The sequence below is a fragment of the Mirounga angustirostris genome, unplaced genomic scaffold (genome assembly GCF_029215605.1).
Source record: "Mirounga angustirostris isolate CCGP_5_RB_7025 unplaced genomic scaffold, mMirAng1.0.hap1 SCAF_6, whole genome shotgun sequence".
Classification (NCBI taxonomy): domain Eukaryota; kingdom Metazoa; phylum Chordata; class Mammalia; order Carnivora; family Phocidae; genus Mirounga; species Mirounga angustirostris.
This window is the reverse complement of record NW_026991714.1, coordinates 112,243,150-112,265,408: the sequence shown is the minus strand read 5'-3', so window position 1 is coordinate 112,265,408 and position 22,259 is coordinate 112,243,150. Positions and strand designations below refer to the sequence as shown.

Here is a 22,259-nt window from a genome sequence, read left to right as displayed (position 1 = left end):
TATCGATTACATCCTCTGTCTTCTAGGAGCTTCTAAGCAGTTTGGCCTCCTTGATTTATTTTGATATTGTAGACAAAACATCAAGTTATTTGAAAGGAATGATTTTTATTCTATTTTCTTCTCTTTCTCAAGCATACAAACAAAACCATTTCCTTGCAACCATTCACCATATGGAGAAAGAGTCAAGTGTGAGGGTCACCCATCTTGGTGGTCTCAACCCTCTTGATATCAGGAAAGTCACCTGAGCCCTGAGAAATCCCTTTCCTCACCATCCCCACCATCTTCCTCATCCAGAAACCAGCCCCATGAGCCTTGCTGGCATCTCTGGACATTTTGCACAGGGAGAATGGGACTTTCAGGGTCAGCCAGGACTTCACTTCCTACATCAGGCTTCCCAGGCTGCCCCTGCCCATCACAAGGGCTGTGATTCCAGGGAGGCCACTGACCTTCCTGAACCCAAGCCTCCTCTTGTGGACGATATGGATGATCACACAAGGCTTTCTGAGCACTGTGAACTCTATGGCAAATACGTGGGGGCCCACCAGGGGCTCGAGGACCAGTTCCTTTTATTCCCATGGGAACTCCTTTATTTTCCTTTTGTCTCTGCCAGTTCCTGAAGGCATCTTCTCGCAAAGGTTGCCTCTGGGTGTGACAGGAGTTCTAAGCAGAGTGAGGAGGGGACGCACGTGTCGCCAAGGCCTGCTTGCTGGGTCTATGCTACCTAGGGGCAGCGTCCTAGGCTACTGGTTCCCCAGATAACAGAGGGCCAGCCATCCAGGTGAGGGGGTGGGGTGGGAGGATTGGGGGGATGCTCACCCAGTGTCCAGCAGGCTGAACAGGCCTGGGGTCTCCAGGCCTGCCAGAGCTTGTGGAAAGCCAGCCATGGTTCATCTTAGGGCTCGGCCTGACCCTCCTGTGCTTTCCCTCCAGGACAAAGAAGTGAATTTGGAGCAGGTTCACCGGCGCATAAACAGCCTAATGGATGAAGACATTGCCCACAAGCAGATTTCCCCAGCGTCCATTGAGCTTTCGGCCCTGGAGATGGGGGGCCTGGCTCCGAGCCAGGCCTTAGAGCCCACGCGAGAGTACCAGAACACACAGCTCTCGGTCAGCACTTTTCTGCCCGAGCAAAGCGGCCACGGCACCAGCCGGACACTGTCATCGGGGCCGGGCAGCAACCTGCCTCTGCCCCTGAGCAGCTCCGCCACCATGCCCTCCATGCAGTGCAAACACAGGTCGCCCAACGGGGGGCTGTTCCGCCAGAGCCCGGTCAAGACCCCCATCCCCATGTCCTTCCAGCCTGTGCCGGGAGGCGTCCTTCCAGAGGCCTTGGACACCTCCCACGGCACCTCCATCTGACCGCGCCGCCTGCCCTGCCGCCCGTCCATCCACCCACCCGACCAGCAGAGCTTTTTAATACAAGAAAACAACCACACAGACCACACACATGTGCACACACACATACACACACCACACAGAGACTCTTTCATTTTTCTTGTACATACGTGTAAATAATGACAGAATGGAGTGGGGTAAAAGTGTATTTTGAATATTCCCAATTTTCGAAGTCAGTAAAAAAAAAAAAACAACACAAAAACTGTATGAATGACTTTGTAAATTTTGTTCTATATGAATAAAAAGGCAAATTACTTGTGATCATTCTGAAGTGCCAAAGAAGCCCCCTGTTCCTGGGCCTTTCTGAAGGCAGGAGGGGTGATCAGATAAGGACCCCCTTCCTGCTGGGGGAGAGGGGAAGATGAGCAGCTATTCCCTTTAGAGGAGCCCCAAATGCTGCTTGTTGCCATGTCCCATGGTTTCCTGCCACGTTCCTCTGCTCCTGGCCCTTTGTTCCTCTTTAATCCTTTTGGGTAGACCAACAGTGAGCCAGCATTGGCGAGACCCCAGGCCACTGTGCTATAGGGTGATCAGCTGTTCCTGTCAGCCTGGGACTTAGGAGGCTCCCGGGACATGGGGCAGTCCTCTTGGTCACCCACCGCATAACACTGTGTGCTGTGGGCCCAAGAGAAGCACCCCCAGTGAAGTGACCGTCTCTGGGAGCTTCGATGCTGACATGCTCTAGGGTCATACTATTGGCCTTGTTTTTTACTTTCTTTCCCCAGTTAGAAGAATCAACAAGTGATAGAATATGGGAAAAGGCAGATAGGCCCCATCATTGGCTCTGGAGGCTTGGCAGAGTTGGGCTTGTCCTTGTCCGTGGGAGTAGAGAAATGCTAGGTGTGGTGTGTGGGCCAGGCGAGGTGGTGAGACGTGAGCCCAGGGAGAGGGAGAATATCCCTTTGGGTTTTTGACCTGTAGTTTCAGGTCAAAGGATTCTGTTGGAGAAGTGGAAGGACGTACCCCAGGTGAGCAGACCAGTGCTCTAGGTGATGGCGAGTGCTGGGAATAGATCAAAGGGACCATGTTCATTCAGAGAGGAAGGAGCCTTGGCTCCTAGAGAAGGAGCAGCATAATTTGGTGTGATGTGAAGACAAGTAACTCATCCCCCAGGGAAGCAGCCCCAAAAGTGAAAGGGTGTCTCCAGGTCTAAAACCCTGCAGGCCGTCTGCCAAGGGGCCAGAACCCAGTCCTCACTTCCTGCTTTGCCCCCTTCTCCAGACCAGAAGCCCTCATGCAGAGAGCCAGCCCATAGCAGGGGCCCCTCTGGCTAGGAGCATCATATGGTCTCTGAGCTTCCCAGGACTATCCCTGAACTGGCCAACCTGCTGGGAAGCTCTGTTCCTTAAGGCTAGGATAACCAGACAGCCACGCCTCCCTCCCTTGTCTTTCCTGGGGGCAATTAAAACTATAGAACCAGACAAGGAACCACTAGGAGCAGAGCAGTTCGAGTAATCTGAGCTGTATCCCTTCAGCTCTTCTCCTAAAGACAAAGGTGATTCTGTTGTCCTAACCTGCCAGGATAGTGAACACAGCCCACATCAGGCACCCAGAGGGCTGGGCTCCGGGCCACACACCCATCTTCCTGGGCTGGGCAGTAATCAAGGAGCTGAGAGTCCGTCTGTGGTCAGGCAGAAATACAAAGACTATTGACTGAATCTCCTTTAGCCTTGTAGAGTTAGTCCAGAGGTGTATTTAGGAGGGTGATAACTAGCCCTGGATTGATTTCTCTCCTGAAGTCCTGACTGACATGATTGAGCAGAAAGGAACGGCTGCATCACATAGCTAAAAGCACCCCGGGGAGAAGAGTGTTTATAATTATGTTATTTATCTCTGGAAGCTGAGAATGGCCTGATGATTAGTGCTACCGAGGCGACCCATTGACATTTCTCCAATCCGCGTGGAGAGCCAGGAGCCGGGCGCATGCGCACAGCGAAGCCTGGGTGGGCCGCGGTTTCCCCGAGGGCGGGCGGGCTTCATTTTCTTTCCATCAGCACTTTGGGGGCCCTGCCCTGGATGGTCAGTTTTTCATATATATCTATTTTTTTAATCAAATTCTGGTCTCACTGCCTTATCTCACTCCCAAGCCTGTTTTGTGCTGAGATGATCTGTCTTCTGGGGTACACCATGAATGTCTTCTTGGACAGCTTTGCTTAGAATGGGTGTGGAGAGGAGAGAGACAGCAGGTGTGTGTGTGTGTGTGCGTGCGCGCGCGTGTGTGTGTGCGTGTGTGTGTGCTTGTGAGAAAGAGAGCACGCACATCTTTGAGGAAAAGGTATTCTGCTTATATTTAAAAAAAAAAATCCCTTAACACCTCATGGTGTTATTCTTCACCATGTTTATGTTATTTTTTAAATTTCCTACCCTTGGCATGAGGGGAAATGATTGATATTCAAGTAAGTTCTCCAGAAAAAAAAAAAATTCCCAACTCGGATTTCTGTGTCAGCTCAGAATGTATCTTTTTTTCATGCTTTGCTCTTTGGATTTATAACTGTTTAGACTATTCCATACATTTTAGGTATATTTTGTGCCTTCAGACACTGCAAATAATAATCAGCATTTGGATTAAAGTTGTTTAATAATAAAACTTGACTTTGCTCCCTACCCTCTTCTTCTCTGGGGTGAGGAAATGCTATCTGCTTATTCCCGGGCATGCTGTGGTCATGAGCTGGGTTCTATCCCATTGGCATGGGCGGTTGTGAGGGAAACTTCTCTGACCAAGTGGGTGTGAGACGTGCCTGGGGATGGAAGCACAACCTCCTTACCTAGTGTATGTCCAGAATCCCCCATATCAACCAGGGGTCAATGTGAGGGACAGAAATTGAGAAACAATTCTAATTTTTGGTTACCCTAACAATTTCCTGTATAATGTGAGTTACTAGAAAATTCATAGGAGAAAATTTGGCCATACTGCATGGAGAAGTGTTCCCATGGCCTCGTGGAGTGAACAACCTCTTAAGTGTCAGTTGGCTTTGTTTCTTCTCTCATCCCTACACTCACTTTGACTGCAGATGAGTTGTTTCTCTATCCTTAGGCCTTAGGGCTAAGGGGCTATCATTCTTTGGGGAGCCACCGCTTGGCTTTTCAGTATCAGACCCTCAGAGGCTCTGTGGGTACCATTCTCCAATGAATATCCATCTGCCTGGAATCACCAGTCTGGGCCCTGGACCCCCAGATTCATATGCTCCCCAGCTCCACCTTGTGCATCACAAGGATCCCCTTTGACTTCTAGGCCTTCCAGGGAGAAACGGCTCTACTGTCAGCCTTGGGCCAAAGAGAGTCGACCTGAGGAGTTTGGTTTTCATTATCAAGATCTCAACTTCCAGGAACTGAGAGGAGAGTGTCTGGGCCCTTGTTCTTGTGGTCCCACACCAATGAGTGGCATCTCCAATGCTGAGTACAAACTCCAAAGGCTGGGGGGCGGGGAGGCAGAGCCCCAGCAGATGCTCCCAGATTATCTGAATAGACAGACCTGTCTGGACAGAACTCCCAAAGCCTACATTTTCTTAAGGAACTGCCCAGTTCCTAAATTTAAATCCTGCCAAAGTAGAACTAATTCCATACTGAATTTGGTCTTCTCAAGCACTGAAAGAAGAACAAAGACACAAAGGAAGACAAGATCACTGGGCCTGAAGACCATGATGGCATGGAAGGGGTAGTTGGTTCCTTTGGCTTATGTGTTCTCCTTTAATAATCATAGAGATGGACAAGGTCTGGTGGATAACATGTGACCTATGTTTCTGAGACAAAGGGGTTATTTACTCACGGGCCTCTGCCTGACTGCATTTTCAGTTCCCTTTCTTGAGGAACTCACCTTTCACTCCTGTAGTTATGTGCTCATGAATTAGCATCTGTGACCAGCAAAAGCCTTGTTTTGTGCTTCTGGCTTTGGCAATACAAGGTGGATAAAAGCTCCAAGAATTCTTAACTGACCTTTCCTTGCTACAGACACAATAAAAGAGAATTTCTGTTCCTGATGTAACATTCCTTATATCTAAAACATTATTTTATTCCACCCCATTAGTTGCTTTTACTAAATGAAATCGTGTTTGATTCTTATTATGCTCACCCTTCATACCAGGAAACTCTGAATAGGTAACAATTTTCTATGTTAATAACTAATTATTGTCTTTTTCCCCCTGTCCGTGGTATGTAGCCGGAGAGGTTAGTTATAAGAAAAGTGCACAAATTGCAACTAAATCGGGTAAGCTAACAGTAACCTCCTTCAAAGGAGGAAGGGACAATTGTCAGTGATATCAGTCAGACCCTCCCTCCAGCTTTCATTCTTTCACCTCCGAACTTGACCTTGAGTGCTGAGCCCCAGGGAGAGGAGAGGTTCTCTCCACAGCTAGAAAAACTCCTGCTGTGGAAATCTGCAATGACCAATGGCCAGGATCTGGGAGAGGGGGCACCAGGGTGAGCGAGCAAAGGTGTCTCAAGGAGGGTTCAGTCGCTGGCAATTCAAGCATACAGTTGCCAGGGAAACCAAGTCTCCAAACTCAGAGGAAAACAAACTATTCACCAACACCGAGACTTCTCAACTCACGAAAGAAATATAGCTAAGCACATGTACGCCTGCACACTGCTTGCACACAGACACGGGGGTCCATCCATGCACACTCAGTTCAGTCGCATGCATGCAAAATTCTGGAAAGCACGCAGCCATGCACTTGGGCAAGGCAAGCAGAGAAAGTCCTGCTCGCCAGATGTGAGAAAAGGAATCTAGGGGAGGAAAGAGGCTGCTTCAGGGCTGCCCTGCCCAGTGCGTAATCTCAGGGCAATAATCAGCCACGTGATGTGGTGCCATCAGCTGCTGTGGAGGGACACGTGTCTCCCACGAGGTGGCCTCTCTCTGGCCAGGTGTGTGCACCATGAACCATCCTCTGCCACCAAACACTTGCTCTGAAATCCTCCTGATTTTCCACCCAAATCCCCAAATATGCGAAGAAGTCTCGAGTATTCTCCAGGGCATCATAATGGCTTCCTAAATAAGAACACCCATTATCATATTCACATCAGCAGCTGTTTATTGATCAGGGATAGTGGTGCGAGAATTGTATTATACCCTTTGCATACAAATGCTCTCTCATCGTCAGACCAGCCCTGCAAGGTAGACGGTACGATCCAAAATTTATAGGAAGGGAAAATGAGACTCACAAAGGCACGGTCCCAAAGCTGGTAAGTGACAGTGCTGGGATTCACACTTCCTCGTCTGTCTGCCTCGCTAGCGCACGTTCCTGTCAGAGCAGCTGGTTCTCCCTGGGCAGGGAGCGCCGACGGCCCCAGCCGCCCGACACGTACTGGCCTTCTCTGCCCCACGGTGCGTGGCGGGCACCACCACTTCCCTCAGCCTCTGCATCTGCTGCCTCCTCTCTGGCGGCCTCAGGGCATGCGGGTGAGTATCTGCTTTTGCACCCCTGCAGGGGCTGTGGCTAGCCTGGGCTGACAAGGTCGTTCTCAACCACAGCACCTGGGCCAGGTACCTGCCCCCCTGACAGTGCCCTCAGCCAGGATGGGCATCAAGGTCTGCGAGGTTCGCTCAAGATGGCAAGATGGGCTCCTTCTCCCGGGGTCTCTCCTCCCCTTGTCTCCCCAAAGCCTCTCCTCCTGCAGACGGTGAACTGTGTATCAGGCCAAGGGAAGCTCTGGGCCTGACGAGTGCTCTAGAGAACTTCAGGATTCTCCCTCAGAGCAGGAATGCCTCCCCTGAAGTCCCTGGGTAGATCTGAGAGGTGTCTGAGAACCTTCTAAAATTGCTTGTCAAGTGGGGCCTGGGTGGCTCAGTCGGTTAAGCGTCGGACTCTTGTTTTCTGCTCAGGTCATGATCTCAGGGTCATGAGACAGAGACCCGAGTAGGGCTCCGGGCTCAGCGGGGAAATTGCTTGAGATTCTTACCCCCTCTCACTCTGTCCCTCCCCCTGCTCGCGGGCACGCACTTGCTCTCTCTCTCTCCCCCCCACCAAATAAATAAATAAAATCTTTAAAATTGCTTGCCATATTGCTGAGTGTATGTATGTATTTTTTTGGGAAACAGGAAAATCTTCCAGTATATTCCCATATACGAATATATAGGAAGAAAATCCCCTATCTTCCAATATATTCTTAAAATTCTCTTGCAAGAGCTCTAAGCCAGCGCCCTGATGAGCTGGGAGTCAGGCTCCTGTATCCCATTCTGTCAAGTCAGTGCCAGTGTTTAGGTGTAATCATGCTTATCTGGGAAGGGGGGATGGGCATAACAGAGGGACTGTGGGCAATGCATTGCAAGTGAGGCCCCCTGGGGTTTTACCCAGAAGCAGGGAAGTCCCACTGGCAGGGCACAAGGGGAACTGCAAGATGCAAGGAAAACGGGCCGATGCTGATGCCCTAATGCACAGGAAGGTGGCCCCGACAAGACCAAGGTTATTGAAACTGGCCAAGTCTGTGCTGGAATCCTACTTCTGGCATGTATCGACCAGGATACCTTGAGCACATTGTTTTTTTACTTTTTTGAATTTCACTGCTTTGATCATATATTGATGACGGTAATCTCTATCTCTGTCTTTTTTGAGAAGCTTATAACTAGTAATGATAATGAAAGCCAGAAGGGATCGAATGTTTACCATATGCCAGAGCTTTCCCTGTAACATTTCATTTGTTCCTACCGTTATTGTCCACGGCAGCTAATGAGGACAATGACGAGACTCAGAGCAGCGTAATGACATGCTCACGTAGTGGAGAAGGGATAGGATGTCGAGGAAGTCTGCACAGAGCCCGAGCTTCTCCTTGTGACCCAGTATTAGCACCTTACGTTGCAAGCATCAGCATGGTGCCTACGGTCCATCTGCACCTGCTTTGTTCTCCTGGGTCTGACTCCTGGGGTGGCGGGCTCGGGAAGAAGGGATTGGTGTCTCCTAGACCCCAAGCTAGACAAAGGCTGAGTGTCAATAAAATAAGTGAAACTCAGTTTACATTTTGGTTCTGGATTTTCTAGCTGTGTGATCTTGGATTGAAATGATGAGCAAGTGCTATCTGTGATCCACAGAGTGAAGTTTTCCCAATTGATAAGCTCCCCTCTTCTGACATCTGAGCCTCTTGTGAAACCTGCACAGATCCCAAAGGCCAGCGCTGGCTCCTGACAAGCAAGGCCATATTTACTTACCTTCGCTCCGCGGAGGTCAAATTACTTTCTTCTGCATTAAGTAGAGCCAGATGAGTGGTCTTGTGCTCATACAACAGTGGCAAACTGGGGATCAGATAGATCTGGTTTAAAATCTGTTTTTTTTTTTTTTAAAGACTTTATTTTATTTATTAGAGTGAGAGTGAGTGAGCATGAGCAGTAGGGGAGACAGAGGGAGAAGCAGACTCCCTGCTCAGCAGGGAGCCCAAAGCAGGGCTCGATCCCAGGATCCTGAGGTCATGACCTGAGCTGAAGGCAGACGCTTAATTGACTGAGCCACCCAGGCGCCCCTAAAATCTGATTTTTGTCACTCACCTGACGGGTATCCCCAGTCCCACCACTATCACCTCCAAACCTCCACTGTGTCCCCTCCCCCACAGTGAGTCCTGGGTCCTGAGCTGCGGTGAGGATCAGTGATGATGCAGGTAAGGCGCCTGCACAAATACCCTCTCACACATGGCCACTCTGGGGGTGATCGGCATACCCGCAGCATCGCACTTCTCGGTGGGAACTTCAAGGCTCTGTTAGCCAACCATGTCCTCCAAAGTGTTCATGTCCTTCCCACTTGGGCAGGCGGTGGAATTACCTGCCGGGGCAAAGAGAAACAGTGTTTGCACTTCCACCCTTAGCACGGGGATGCTGGTTCAATGCCCCCACTCCCGTCCCCAGGGAGCTGGGAGTGTCGGCAGGGAGAGCTCCTGAGACCCACTCAGGCGATAATTCTGAGCGTCCCCAGTAAACAAATGAAAACCAGCCTGGCGTCCTGGAGGGACATGCTGTGGTTGTGAGCTGGTCAGCCCGTGTCCTCGCTGCACCTGACTTCCAGGTGTGCTCAGAATGAGGTGCAGATGAGCAGAAGCAGGCTCTGGGGCAGGAGAAGCTCCAAAGCTGCTGGAGGCACTGATGAGGCCTCGGGATATGTTCCATAAAGCCTCAGACCTTCAGGGGCCTCCTGGCATGACAGCCTTTTGCTTCCGAGGTAAGACTCAACTTCCTCACATTTTGTGGGAAAAATAAATGCATAAATTTGGAGCGACCGAAAGTACACGTGCTGAGATAATTTTACTTTTACTCTGTGCCTCTTTTTTAGCTTCTGCCACTTTCTTCGGTCTGAGGCTCACAATAGCCACGTCGTCCTCAGTCAGCAACCTGTGGTCTGGACAAGCTACGTTACCTCATGGAGAAGATGCTTCTTCCATGTGGGAGGAAATGACAGAGCAGGCAGCTGGATCAACATGGATCCTGCCTGCCCAGTGAGAGAGGGCACACTGAAACGGAGGGATTTGGGGAGAGGGACTATTCAGAACGATGTACACTTGCCGCAGGTCAGGGAAAGCCGCAGGAGAGTGGGGACGCCTGGGAACAGAACCAGTAGCATCCCTTAAGCCCTCACAGCCAGAAAGGACGGTAGGAGGGGGCGTGAATTCTCACTGCCAGAGAGGAGGTTGGAAAGGGCTGCCCGTCCCTTTCCAGAGAATGAGCCACTGATGGCGATCCCACAAGGAGTGAGCTCAGGGAGCCCATCCTCTGAACTCTCTTCCTCCCTCCTTCCAATCTCCTGTCAGTCACAAGAGCAGAGGACAGGGAGCCCACCGAGGCCGTTCGCCCTGACCAACCTGGGGCCCAGAGCAGGATGGAGAAGGATGGGGGATGGGGATGGAGGTGTGGCAGAGATGGAGAGATAAAAGATATTTATTTAATATAGCGGGGTCCAGAACGGAAAGCAAAGAGATTCACATGGGTTATATGCCTATCGTGTCCCAGGAGAATTAATTCATTTCTTACTTGGAAAATTAAGAACTCTCTTTCTGACAAATGAGGAAAATGAGACTCAGAATAATTAAGTGGTTTGCTCAAGGTGATCCAACTCGTCTGTCAGTCTAAATAAAATCTGTGCTCTTTCTACCCTGAATTGGCCTGTGTGTTCAGGAGGTGTAGACGTGAGACACCATCAGACAGAAGGTCACTTCCCAAGAGGGGGGGCTCAGCCACCCCAGATTGTAAGCTTGTGGGGAAAGGTAGGCAGAGTGGAGTAAGTGATATGTGAGAAAACACTCATCTGCCTTTTCACGGCGGAGGCAGGGTGACTACCCTGCACAACTAACTTGGTTGGTGGAGGCCAGTCTTCTGAACGGCTCCCCTAAGAATATAAAGGCAGTGTGTTGGAATCAGAAAGGTGTGCTTTTAAAGTCAGGTTCTACTACTTTCTAGCTATATGACCATGAGTAAGTCACTTAACCCCTCTGAACATCAGCTTCCACATCTTTGAAATCTATACAGTGTGGGCAGCAGTCCCATCTCAAAGGATGAAATAAGAAAACTCAGAATAAAGCCCCTCGTGCCAGCATCAGTGGCTGACTCAGAGCAAGTGTAGGGCAGGAAACAGGGTTGCAAAGGGCCTGACGATGAGGCCACGGTTTTTAAATATACTTTAAAAAATCATAAAATACATGCAGAAAAAATGCACAAACCATAGCTGTACAGTATTCATTTTAATAAGCTGAGTGCTCCTGTGTAGCCACCAACCAAAATAAGAATAGAACACTATCACCTTCCTGACTGAAACCTCCAGAACCCGAAAGGTAGTCATGACCCGTTCTATAACCACTGATTAATTTTATATACATTGGAAATACTTATACTTAGAATCAATTGTTTTTCTGTCTGTTTTTTTTTTTCATTCGACATTAACTTTAAAGACTTACCTACGTTTCTGCGTGAAGTTCATTTTCTTTCTTTTATTTTTTAAATTTTTCCAGCATATTTTCTTTTTAATTTTATTATGTTATGTTAGTCACCATACAATACATCATTAGTTTTTGATGTGGTGATCCACGATCCATTGTTTTCGTATAACACTCAGTGCTCCATGCAGTACATGCCCTCCTTAATACCCATCACCGGGCTAACCAATCCCCCCTCCCCCCTCCCCTCTAAAACCCTGTTTGTTTCTCAGGTCCATACTCTCTCATGGTTCATCTCTCCCTCCAATTCCTCTCACCCTCATTTTTCCCTTCCTTCTCCTAATGTCCTCCATGCTACTCCTTATGTTCCACAAATAAGTGAAACCATATGATAATTGACTTTCTCTGCTTGACTTATTTCACTTAGCAGAATCTCCTCCAGTCCCATCCATGTTGATGTAAAAGTTGGGTATTCATCCTTTCTGATGGCTGAGTAGTATTCCATTGTATATATGGACCACATCTTCTTTATCCATTCATCCGCTGAAGGGCATTTCGGCTCTTTCCACAGTTTGGCTATGGCGGACATTGCTGCTATGAACATTGGGGTGCATATGGCCCTTCTTTTCACTACATCTGTGTCTTTGGGGTAAATACCCAGCAGTGCAATTGCTGGGTCATAGGGTAGCTCTATTTTTAAATTTTTGAGGAACCTCCACACTGTTTTCCAAAGTGGCTGTACCAACTTGCATTCCCACCAACAGTGTAAGAGGGTTCCCCTTTCTCCACAACCTCTCCAACATCTGTTGTTTCTTTCCCTGTCCATTTTTGGCATTCTAACTGGTGTAAGGTGGTATCTCAATGTGGTTTTGATTTGAATTTCCCGGATGGCTAATGATGATGAACACTTTTTCATGTGTCTGTTAGCCATTTGTATGTCTTCTTCAGAGAAGTGTCTTTTCATATCTTCTGACCACTTTTTGACTTGATTATTTGTTTTTTGGGTGTTGAGTTTGAGAAGTTCTTTATAGATTTTGGATACCAGCCCTTTATCTGTAGTGTCATTTGCAAATATCTTCTCCCATTCTGTGGGTTGCCTCTTTGTTTTGTTGACTGTTTCCTTTGCTGTGCAGAAGCTTTTTATCTTGATGAAGTCCTGAAAGTTCATTTTTGCTTTTGTTTCACTAGCTTTTGGAGATGTATCTTGAAAGAAGTTGCTGTGGCCGATGTCAAAGAGGTTACTGCCTATGTTCTCCTCTAGGATTTGGATAGATTCCTGTCTCACATTGAGGTCTTTCATCCACTTTGAGTTTATCTTTGTGAATGGTGTTAGAGAATGGTCGAGTTTCATTCTTCTGCATGTGGCTGTCCAATTTTCCCAGCACCATTTATTGAAGAGACTGTCTTTTTTCCATTGCATGTTTTTCCTGCTTTGTCAAAGATTATTTGACCATAGAGTTGAGGGTCCATATCTGGGTTCTCTATTCTGTTCCATTGGTCTGTATGTCTGTTTTTGTGCCAGTACCATGCTGTCTTGGTGATCACTGCTTTGTAATATAGCTTGAAATCGGGCAACGTGATGCCTCCAGCTTTGTTTTTCTTTTTCAACATTTCCTTGGCGATTCGGGGTTTTTCTGATTCCGTACAAATTTTAGGATTGTTTCTTCCAACACTTTGAAAAATGTCATTGGAATTTTGATTGGGATGGCATTGAAGGTATAGATTGCTCTGGGTAGCATAGACATTTTAACAATGTTTATTCTTCCGATCCATGAGCATGGAATATTTTTCCATCTTTTTGTGTCTTCTTCAATTTCTTTCATGAGTATTCTGTGGTTCCTAGAGTACAGATCCTTTATCTCTTTGGTTAGGTTTATTCCGAGGTATCTTATGGTTTTTGGTGCTATTGTAAATGGAATCGTTCCTCTAATTTCTCTTTCTACAGTTGCGTTGTTAGTGTATAAGAAAGCAACTGATTTCTGTGCATTGATTTTGTATCCTGCCACATTACTGAATTGCTGTACGAGTTCTAGTAATTTGGGGGTGGAGTCTTTTGGGTTTCCCACATAAAGTATCATGTCGTTTGCGAAAAGAGAGAGTTTGACTTCTTCTTTGCCAATTTAGTTCTTTGCATATAGTTGTTGATAATAATTTCTAATAATTATTTCTATTTCCTTGTTTTTAGTCGTGATCTTTCCTCTCTCATTCATAATTTTATTCATTTGGGTCCTTTCTCTTTTCTTTTGGATAAGTCTGGCCAGTGGTTTATCGATCTTATTAATTCTTTCAAAGAACCAACTTCTAGTTTCGTTGATCTGATCTACTGTGTTTCTGGTTTCTAATTCATTGATTTCTGCTCTAATTTTAATTATTTCTCTTCTAATGTGTGGCTTAGGCATCGTTTGTTGCTTTTTCTCTAGTTCTTTAAGGTGTAGAGTTAGTTGGTGAATTTGGGATTTTTCTATTTTTTTGAGTGAGGCTTGGATGGCAATGTATTTCCCCCTTAGGACCACCTTAGCAGTATCCCATAGGTTTCGGACCAATGTGTTTTCGTTTTCATTGATTTCCATGAATTAAGTTCTTCTTCGGTTACCTGGTTGACCCAAACATTCTTGAGCAGAGTGGTCTTTAGCTTCCAAGTGTTTGAATTTCTGCCAAATTTTTTCTTGTGATTGAGTTCCAGTTTTAAAGCATTGTGGTCTGAGAATATGCAGGGAATAATCTCAATCTTTTGGTATCGGTTGAGACCTGATTTGTGACCCAGTATGTGGTCTGTTCTGGAGAAGGTTTCATGCGCGCTCGAGCAGAATGAGTATTCTGTTGTTTTAAGGTGGAATGTTCTGTAAATAACTATGAGGTCCATATGGTCCAATGTATCATTCAAAGCTCTTGTTTCCTTGTTGATTTTCTGCTTAGATGATCTGTCCATTGCTGAGAGTGGAGTCTTGAGGTCTCCTACAATTAATGTATTGTTATCAATATGACTCTTTATTTTGGTTAACAGTTGGCCTATGTAGATGGCTGCTTCCATGTTGGGGGCATAGATATTTACAATTGTTAGATGTTCTTGTTGGATAGACCCTTTAAGAATGATATAGTGTCCTTCTGTGTCTCTAATTACAGACTTTAGTTTAAAATCTAATTTGTCTGATATAGGAATTGCGACCCCAGCTTTCTTTTGAGGTCTGCTGGCATGGAAGATGGATCTCCATCCCTTCACTTTCAGTCTGGATGTATCTTTAGGTTCAAAATGAGTCTCTTGTAGGCAGCATATGGATGGGTCCTGTCTTTTTATCCAATCTTCAACCCTGTGCCGTTTTATGGGAGTGTTTAGGCCATTCACGTTGAGAGTGATTAGTGAAAGATATGAATTAATTGTCATCATGTTGCCTGTGAAGATGTTGTTTTTATAGAATGTCCCTATAAATTTCTGTTGTATATCACTCTTGGGGTCTTTCTCCTTTTATAGAACTCCCCTTAATATTTCTTGCAGGACCAGCTTAGTGGTCACATATTCTTTCAGTTTCTGCTGGTCATGGAAGCTCTGCATCGCTCCATCATTCTAAATGACAGCCTTGTCGGATAAAGTATTCTTGGCTGCATGTTCTTCCCATTTAGTACCCTGAATATGTCTTGCCAGGCCTTTCTGGCTTGCCAGGTCTCTGTGGATAGGTCTGACGTTATTCTGATGTTCCTCCCTCTGTACATGAGAAATCTCTCCCCGCTAACTGCCCTTAAGATGGTTTCCTTGGTTCTAAGATTTGCAAATTTTACTATACATGCCGGGGTGTTGGCCTGTTTTCCTTGATCTTGGGAGGGGTTCTCTCTGCCTCTGGGATGCAAATGTTTGTTTCATTCCCCAGATTAGGGAAGTTCTCAGCTACAATTTGCTCAAATACATCTTCTAGTCCTCTCTCTCTCTCTCCACTCCCTCTGGGATTCCAATTATTCTGACATTGGAACGCCTCATGGTGTCACTTATTTCTCTGATTCTATTTTCATGGATTCTGAGTTGTTTTTCCCTGGCCTTCTCTTTTCCCTTTTTATCTATTATATTGTCTTCCAGGTCGCTTATTCATTCTTCTGCCTCACTTACCCTAGCTGTTAGATTATCTAGATTGGATTGGATCTCATTGATAGCATTTTTAAGTTCTGCCAATTCACCTTTCATTTCTGCCGTTAGATATTCTATGTTGCCATTAATTGATTTCTCCATTCTAGCCATTGTCTTCACAATTGCTAGCCTGAATTCCATCTCTGACATCTTGGTTATATCTGCATCCATTTGTAAATCTGTAGCATAAGTCATAATCTCTGAGTCTTCTATTTTGGGGGCTCCTCCTCCTAGTCATTCTGTTTATGGGTGTTTGAGGGAATGTATAGAGTCCAAATTATTGACCATAACCCAAGCAAGATGCACTGTTTTCTTGGGACCTTAGGGTTGCTGGCCTCTTGTTTTCCCAGCCTGTCTTCTGCGGGAGGGGCCTGCCGCGCTGTTACTCAGGCAACCCTGTTTGGGCGGAGTTGTCCTGCCCCCCTGTGGCGGGGGATGGCCTCAGCGGGAATCAGTCTTTGGGGCTTTTGTTCTCTGGCGGCTTTCCCTGGTGGCTTTCTGCGTCTCTTCCGCAAGTCAGAGCAGAAGAGACCATTTCCAACCCTCTGCCTCAGAGCAGAGACACTGCAGTCTGTTCTTCAGTGAGCTCTCCAGGCCACACGGTCTCCATTTCTGTCCATGCTGCTATAAACTGCAGTGGCCTGGGTTGTGCGCCCCTCCGCAGCGCCCCCAGTCCTGCCTCCAGGTCAGCACGTCTCTGCCCTTTGTGCTTCCTAAAACCGCCAGCCGCTCCCAGTTCGTGCTCAACCCGCTGCTCCAGGTTTCCGCCCCGGGGGCTGCCCTAAAGTACTTTCCCTGCCGCTACCGGTCTACGAGTCTGTGCCTGTCCCCAGTGCACGAGGCTGTCACTCACTGGCGGTGTAGGATCCCCACGGCCAGGCTCCCTCCTGCTGCCGTTTATCCTCCGATATCTGCCAGCGGAATCACGGCTCCCCGCTTCGTACCTCACAACCAACCGCCTGCGATATTCTGTTTGTAGAGATCCAGATCTTCCATCTCAGGCTGGTTTTGTGGGTGCTCAGAGTGGTCTGGTAGATATGCAGCTCAATTCCGGGGACCGGTTGAAATAGGGTCCCCTACTCCTCCGCCATCTTTCTTTCCCTGAAGTTCATTTTCATTGCTATTGAGGATTTCACTGTATGAACATCACAATGTAAATATTTTACTGGTGACAGACTTTTGGTCTGTTTTCATTTTGAATTATTACAAACTGTGTTCCTGTGAACATTTTTTGTGCATGATTTTGGGTGAATTGATGTGTGCCTTTCTGTTGGAGTGCTGGGCCATGGGTGTGCAATTGTGTGACCTTAGGTAGATACTGCTAAAAGTTTCCAGAAACAGTGGTAGTGATTTATGTACTTTATTTGTGATGTTTGAGAGTTGCAATTGTTCCCACATCCTCACTGGTATTAGTGCTGTCAGATTATTTTAATTTCAGCTCTTCTAGTGGGAAAGTAGAATACCTACTTGCGGCTTTAACTTGCATTTCCTGATGAGTAATGAGATTGAGCCCTTAGGTATGCTTTTGTCAAATGTGTCTTTTCTGCACTGTGGCTTGCCTTCTCATTCCCTTTCTGTGATCTTCTGATGAACAAAATTCTTCATTGTAATGAAGGTTCACGTATCAACTTTTTCATCATCCTCAATTTGGTGTGTGCCGTTCTGAAAGCTTTGTCTAACGCAGGCCAGGGAGGTATTCTCTGTATTCTTTGTTTTTCTTGGTTGCCCTTTGTTTTGCCTTTCACATTTATATCTATACCCTTCCTGGAGTTGATTTTTGAGTATGATGTGAAATAAAGGTTAAAAACATTTTCAAAAATACACATCTTTGATTATCCTAGCATCATCCATGGGGAAAAAAAAGTCCTTTTGCCATCAAAATTGCAGTGTCACATTTGTCTTAAATCAAGTATCTTGAATGTGTTGGCCCCTTTTCATATTTGGTTCTGTTGACCCGTATGTCCATTTGGCACATACCACTCTGTCTTAGTTACCGTGGCTTTGTGGTCAGTCTTGATACCTGGTAGTGTAAGCATGTCCTTTGCATTCACACATAAATTTTAAATCAACATCCCATTTCCACAGAAATCATCTTGAGATTTTAACTGAGACTGCATTGAATCCAAAAACAAATTTGAAGAAAACTGACACCTTTCCATTCCTTACTTTCAACTTTTCTGTGTTCTTGTACTAAAGGTCTGGCATTTGTAAGCAGATGGAAGTTCAGTGTGTGTGTGTGTTTAACTTATTATAGTTTCTTAAATCCTTTTTTTTAATTTTTATTAACATATAATGTACTATTTGTTTCAGGGGTACAGATCTGTGATTCATCAGTCTTACACAATTCACAGCGTTCACCATAGCACATACCCTCTTAAATCTTAATTGAAGTGTTTAGTCCATTCACATTCAATGTAATTGATGTTGTATTTGGCTTAGATCTATAACCTTACTACTTTTTTCTGTTTATTCCTCTTGTTCTAGGTTAATTATATCCCTCTTTGCCTTCTTTGGAGTTAAAATAAGCTTTGTTATTCAGTATTATATCTCTGTTAACTTGTCAGTTATGCATTCTTATATTTTCCAACTTCTTAAAGGAAATACCCTAAAAATAGAAATAGTATTTTTTTTATTCTTATGTTAATCCCCATACATTACATCATTAGTTTTAGATGAAGTGTTCCATGATTCATTGTTTGTGCATAACACCCAGTGCTCCATGCAGAATGTGCCCTCCTCAATATCCACCACCAGGCTAACCCATCCTCCCACCCCCCTCCCCTCTAGAACCCTGCTTGTTTTTCAGAGTCCATCGTCTCTCATGGTTCGTCTACCCCTCCGATTTCCCCCGCTTCAAAGAAATAGTATTTTTACTATGCCCAAGACAAGGCCAGGACCTTAAAAACACTTTAAATTCATTTATCACTTTATTTCCCACCTTTTATTATTATTTTTCTCCATATATTTTCAAAAAGATAAGATGTAATCATTGCTATATACACTCAGGAATCATTTGGGTTTATCTCTTCTTTCTGAAATTTTTTTTCTGCCTCAAGAATTCTCTTAAGAATTTCTTTAGCTGTTGGTCTGTTGATGACAACTATCAACCCCCTTTTTTGAGAGACGGTTGGAAATCCATCTTTATTTTATTTTTCCTTTTAGGGGATGTTTTCACTGGGTACAGAATTCTAGGTTGGTTCTTATTTTTCTCTCAATACCTTAAAAATATCACTCCTTTGTCCCCCTCTGGCTTCCAGAGTTTCTGCTAAAGTCACTTCTCATTACCTATTGTTTTTCTATGAACATAATATGTCTTCTTTTCTGACTGCTTTTAGGATTTCGATTTGTGTTTGTCTTTTTAGCAATGTTGCTATGATGTGCTTAGGTGTGGTGTTTAATAAATTTCTTATGCTTGCTGTTTTAGAATTTTTTGAATCTATATGTTATTGTCATTCATCAGTTTTGGTAAAATTTCAACCAATCTTTTCTGTCTGTGGCTCTACATGTCTTTGAACTTGTATTTTTTTTTTTTTTTAATCATACTATGTAGGTCCCTTAGGGTTTTTTGCTGCATTTTCCATTCTTTTATTTTTTTTTTAACTACCTTCTTTAGTCTAGCTATTCTTAAAGACTGATCACAATTTTTTTTTCTTTGTCTAAATCCTAGATCACTGATGGTTCTGATTTCATTATTTATATTTTTCCATTTTTATGTCTTTAATGGGCTTTTTTTTCTATGTTTTTAAAAACTTTTCCCACCTTTCACATATGTACATATTCATCCTTATTAGAGTAAGTATTACTATTTTTAATAGGCTATATTCTTAGGATACTTTTAGGTTCACAGCAAAATGGAGTGGAAATTAGAGTTCCCACATATTCACCGTTCCCACCCATGCACAGCCCTCTCCACTATCAGCACTCCACACTAGAGCAGTACGTTTGTTATAATCGATGAATATACATTGAGACATCCTATCACCTGAAGCCCATTGCTTACAACAGGATTGATCACATTCTACAGTTTAATAAACATATAATAACATGTATCCACCAATAAAGTATCATACATAATAGTTGAACTGCCCTCAAAATCTGTGCTCCTGCTATTCACCTCCTCTTCCCCCTAACCCTTGGCAACCACTGATCATTTTATTGTCTTCATAGTTTTGCCTTTTCCAGACCACCATAGAGTTGGAATTATATAGTAATAAGCATGTAATGTTTCTCAATGTTTTTTATGATTTGATAGCTCATTTCTTTCTAGCACTGAATAATATTCCATTGCCTGGATGTACCACAGTTTATTTACTCTTTCACCTATTGAAGGACATCTTGTTTATTTTTGTAATTATGAATAAAATTGCTATGAACATCTGTGTGCAGGTTTTTGCATGGACATAAAATTTCAATTCTTTTAGATCGAAATATCAGTGATTAATAGCTCCTTATACCAAGATATACCAAGCGTTTTGCATTTGGGCCATTCCAAAAGGTATGTAGTAGTATCTGGTTTTAATTTGCAATTCCTTGGTGACATATGATGTGGGACATCTTTTCATATACTTATTTACTATCTACCTTCTTTGGTGAGATGTCTGTTCAAGTTTTTTGCCCATTTTTAACTTGGATTCTTCAAATATTCTTAGTTGTGGGGACTCCCCTTGCAAAGAAACTGGAAGAAGAGGAGCTGGAACATTCTAAGGCTGGGCAAGCCTAGCAGTAACACCAAAACAGGACAGAGGGGCTCCACTTTAAAGGTCTGAGAGACTCAGTACAATACTCAGACCAGCAGAGCAGGGGCCTGAGTATAGTGGCCATCAGCCCAATGGCAGCTATCCTTGAACCTGAGTGCATGACCTGAGTACGCGTAGGATAATTATGTCTTCTCTCATTGTTTTTAAATAATATTCCATTGGAGGCATTTCACATGTGTCTTAACAGAGCTTAGCAGAATCCATTCTTCGTTATATGTGTCTGGGAGATCTCAGGTGGATGGGGAGAATGTAGCTGAATGGACAGCATGGTGAGGACTGACCACAGAGATAAATGTAAACTAGGATGGGCCAAGAGAGGTGGTCTGCATTTACCAAACACAATATGCAGGGCATCAACTTCTTCTGGGGATGCAGAGATGCAGAGAAACTCCCTTGGGGATATCAAAGCATACTGTAGTAAGACTATAATGGGAATGACCTTGCATCCTAATCTGCCAGAGACAGTTCTAGATTATGTCTATTGTTTCAGAAGTTATTAATAGCTTCAGTTAGAAGAATTGGTACCTGGTTATTCTAGCTACCATGGATGTGTTGGTTAGTTTCATGTGTCAACTTGGCCAGGCCACAGCTCCCAGCTATTTAGCCAAACACAGTCTAGATGTCATTGTGAAGGTATGTTTTAGGACAGATCCACATTTAAATCAATAAACTTTGAAGAAAGCAGTTACCCTCCATAATGAGAACAGGCCTCATCCAATCAGTTGAGGTCCCCAGGGAAGAAGGAATCGGCCTCCCTTCTGCCATCATACTTGAGTTGCAACATCAGCTCTTCTGGATCTCCAAGCTGCTAGTTTGTCCTGTAGATTTCATAATTGCCAACCTCCTCCATAAATGCTTGAGCCAATTCCTTAAAACAAATCTCTCTTTCTGTGTACATACACCCATATCCACACACATAGACACCCTATTTCCATTTCTCTGGAGAACCCTGACTAATACAGTGGACTTACATATCAGGGCCTCTGGTGACATAGTTGTAAGAGGCTTTGTTTCTTCAACACCCAAGCATTTGAAGGGCAGGCTGTCTAAATAACAAGGCTGGTGAGGGAATAGCTGAGGGAAGAGCTTGGGGATGCTGAGGGGTTCTGTGTGCCTGGGAACCGGTGGGCAGGGCCTGGAAGAGGAAGTGGGGTGTAAATTCTGAAGGGCCAAAGCCTAGTTTGCACTTCTGATAAAGTGTTCCCCAGGTAATGACGAACTACCAGGGGCTTTTAAGCAGGGCAAAACCTGGGTCAGTTTACTTTTTCCTGAGGCTCTCTCTAGCAGCGGATCAAGTGGTGGGATGGGGAAAATGGTGACAGTAGGGAGAGTGAGGGGGTGATGGCCAGAGCTCAGATTCTGAGCAGAGCAGCAGCTGTGAGCATGGAAAGGACAGAGATAGATTTCAGAAAAGTTCTCCTTCCTTTCTTGTTGTTGTGGCATCTGTTGGGTGACACTTGTATCCTGAATAAGCCCAACTACCTGCTTTCTCTATTCCTACACCCAGACAGTGGAGCACAGGTGATGAAGACAACACAGCTGAGCAGATTGCTGTCGTTATAAATGCATGATCTCCAGTCTCAGAGAGACCTAGAAATCCTACCAGGACTTTCTGGCCAATTCAATCTTCACTTTCCTCCAGAAGCTGTTCATATTTTTAAAATGCAGGAACGTGGCTTTTCTCCCTTGCTCAACTAAGCTTAAATTTTTTTTTTTTTTTTTTTAAGATAGAGGCACCTGAGTGGCTCCGTGGGTTAAGCACCAGACTCTTGGATTCTGTTTGGGTCCTGATCTCATGGCTCATGAGATCGAGCCCGTGTCTGCTCCACGCTCAGTGAGAGTCTGCTTGGACAGTCTCTCCCTCTGCCCCTCCCCTCCCACACTCTCTCTCTCTCAATTCAATAAATAATTCTTTAAAATTTAAAGATAATTATAGATTCACACATAGTTGTAAAAAAGAATACAGGAAGATCCAAGGTACCCTTTGGTCAGTTTTCTCTACTGGTAATGTTTTGCAAAACTAGAGCACAGTATTGATATGAGGAAGTCTTAATCTCAGGAAACAAACTGAGGGTTGCTGGAGTGGTGGGGGGTGGGAGAGATGGGGTGGCTGAGTGATGGACATTGGGGAGGATATGTGTTGTGGTGAGCAC

At 45.1% G+C, this 22,259-nt stretch overlaps 1 protein-coding gene across 1 annotated transcript in view; it reads left to right on the top strand.

The window, feature by feature from the left end:
- GRID1 (glutamate ionotropic receptor delta type subunit 1) overlaps positions 1 to 1,660 on the top strand; it is a 701,878-nt gene extending 700,218 nt beyond the window's left edge. Inside the window, exon 16 of the mRNA XM_045878237.3 lies at positions 931 to 1,660. Within this exon, the coding sequence (XP_045734193.1) occupies positions 931 to 1,359 (429 nt within the window). The 3' untranslated portion in view covers positions 1,360 to 1,660. The remainder of the gene's footprint in view (positions 1 to 930) is intronic.
- Positions 1,661 to 22,259: the final 20,599 nt, after the last annotated feature.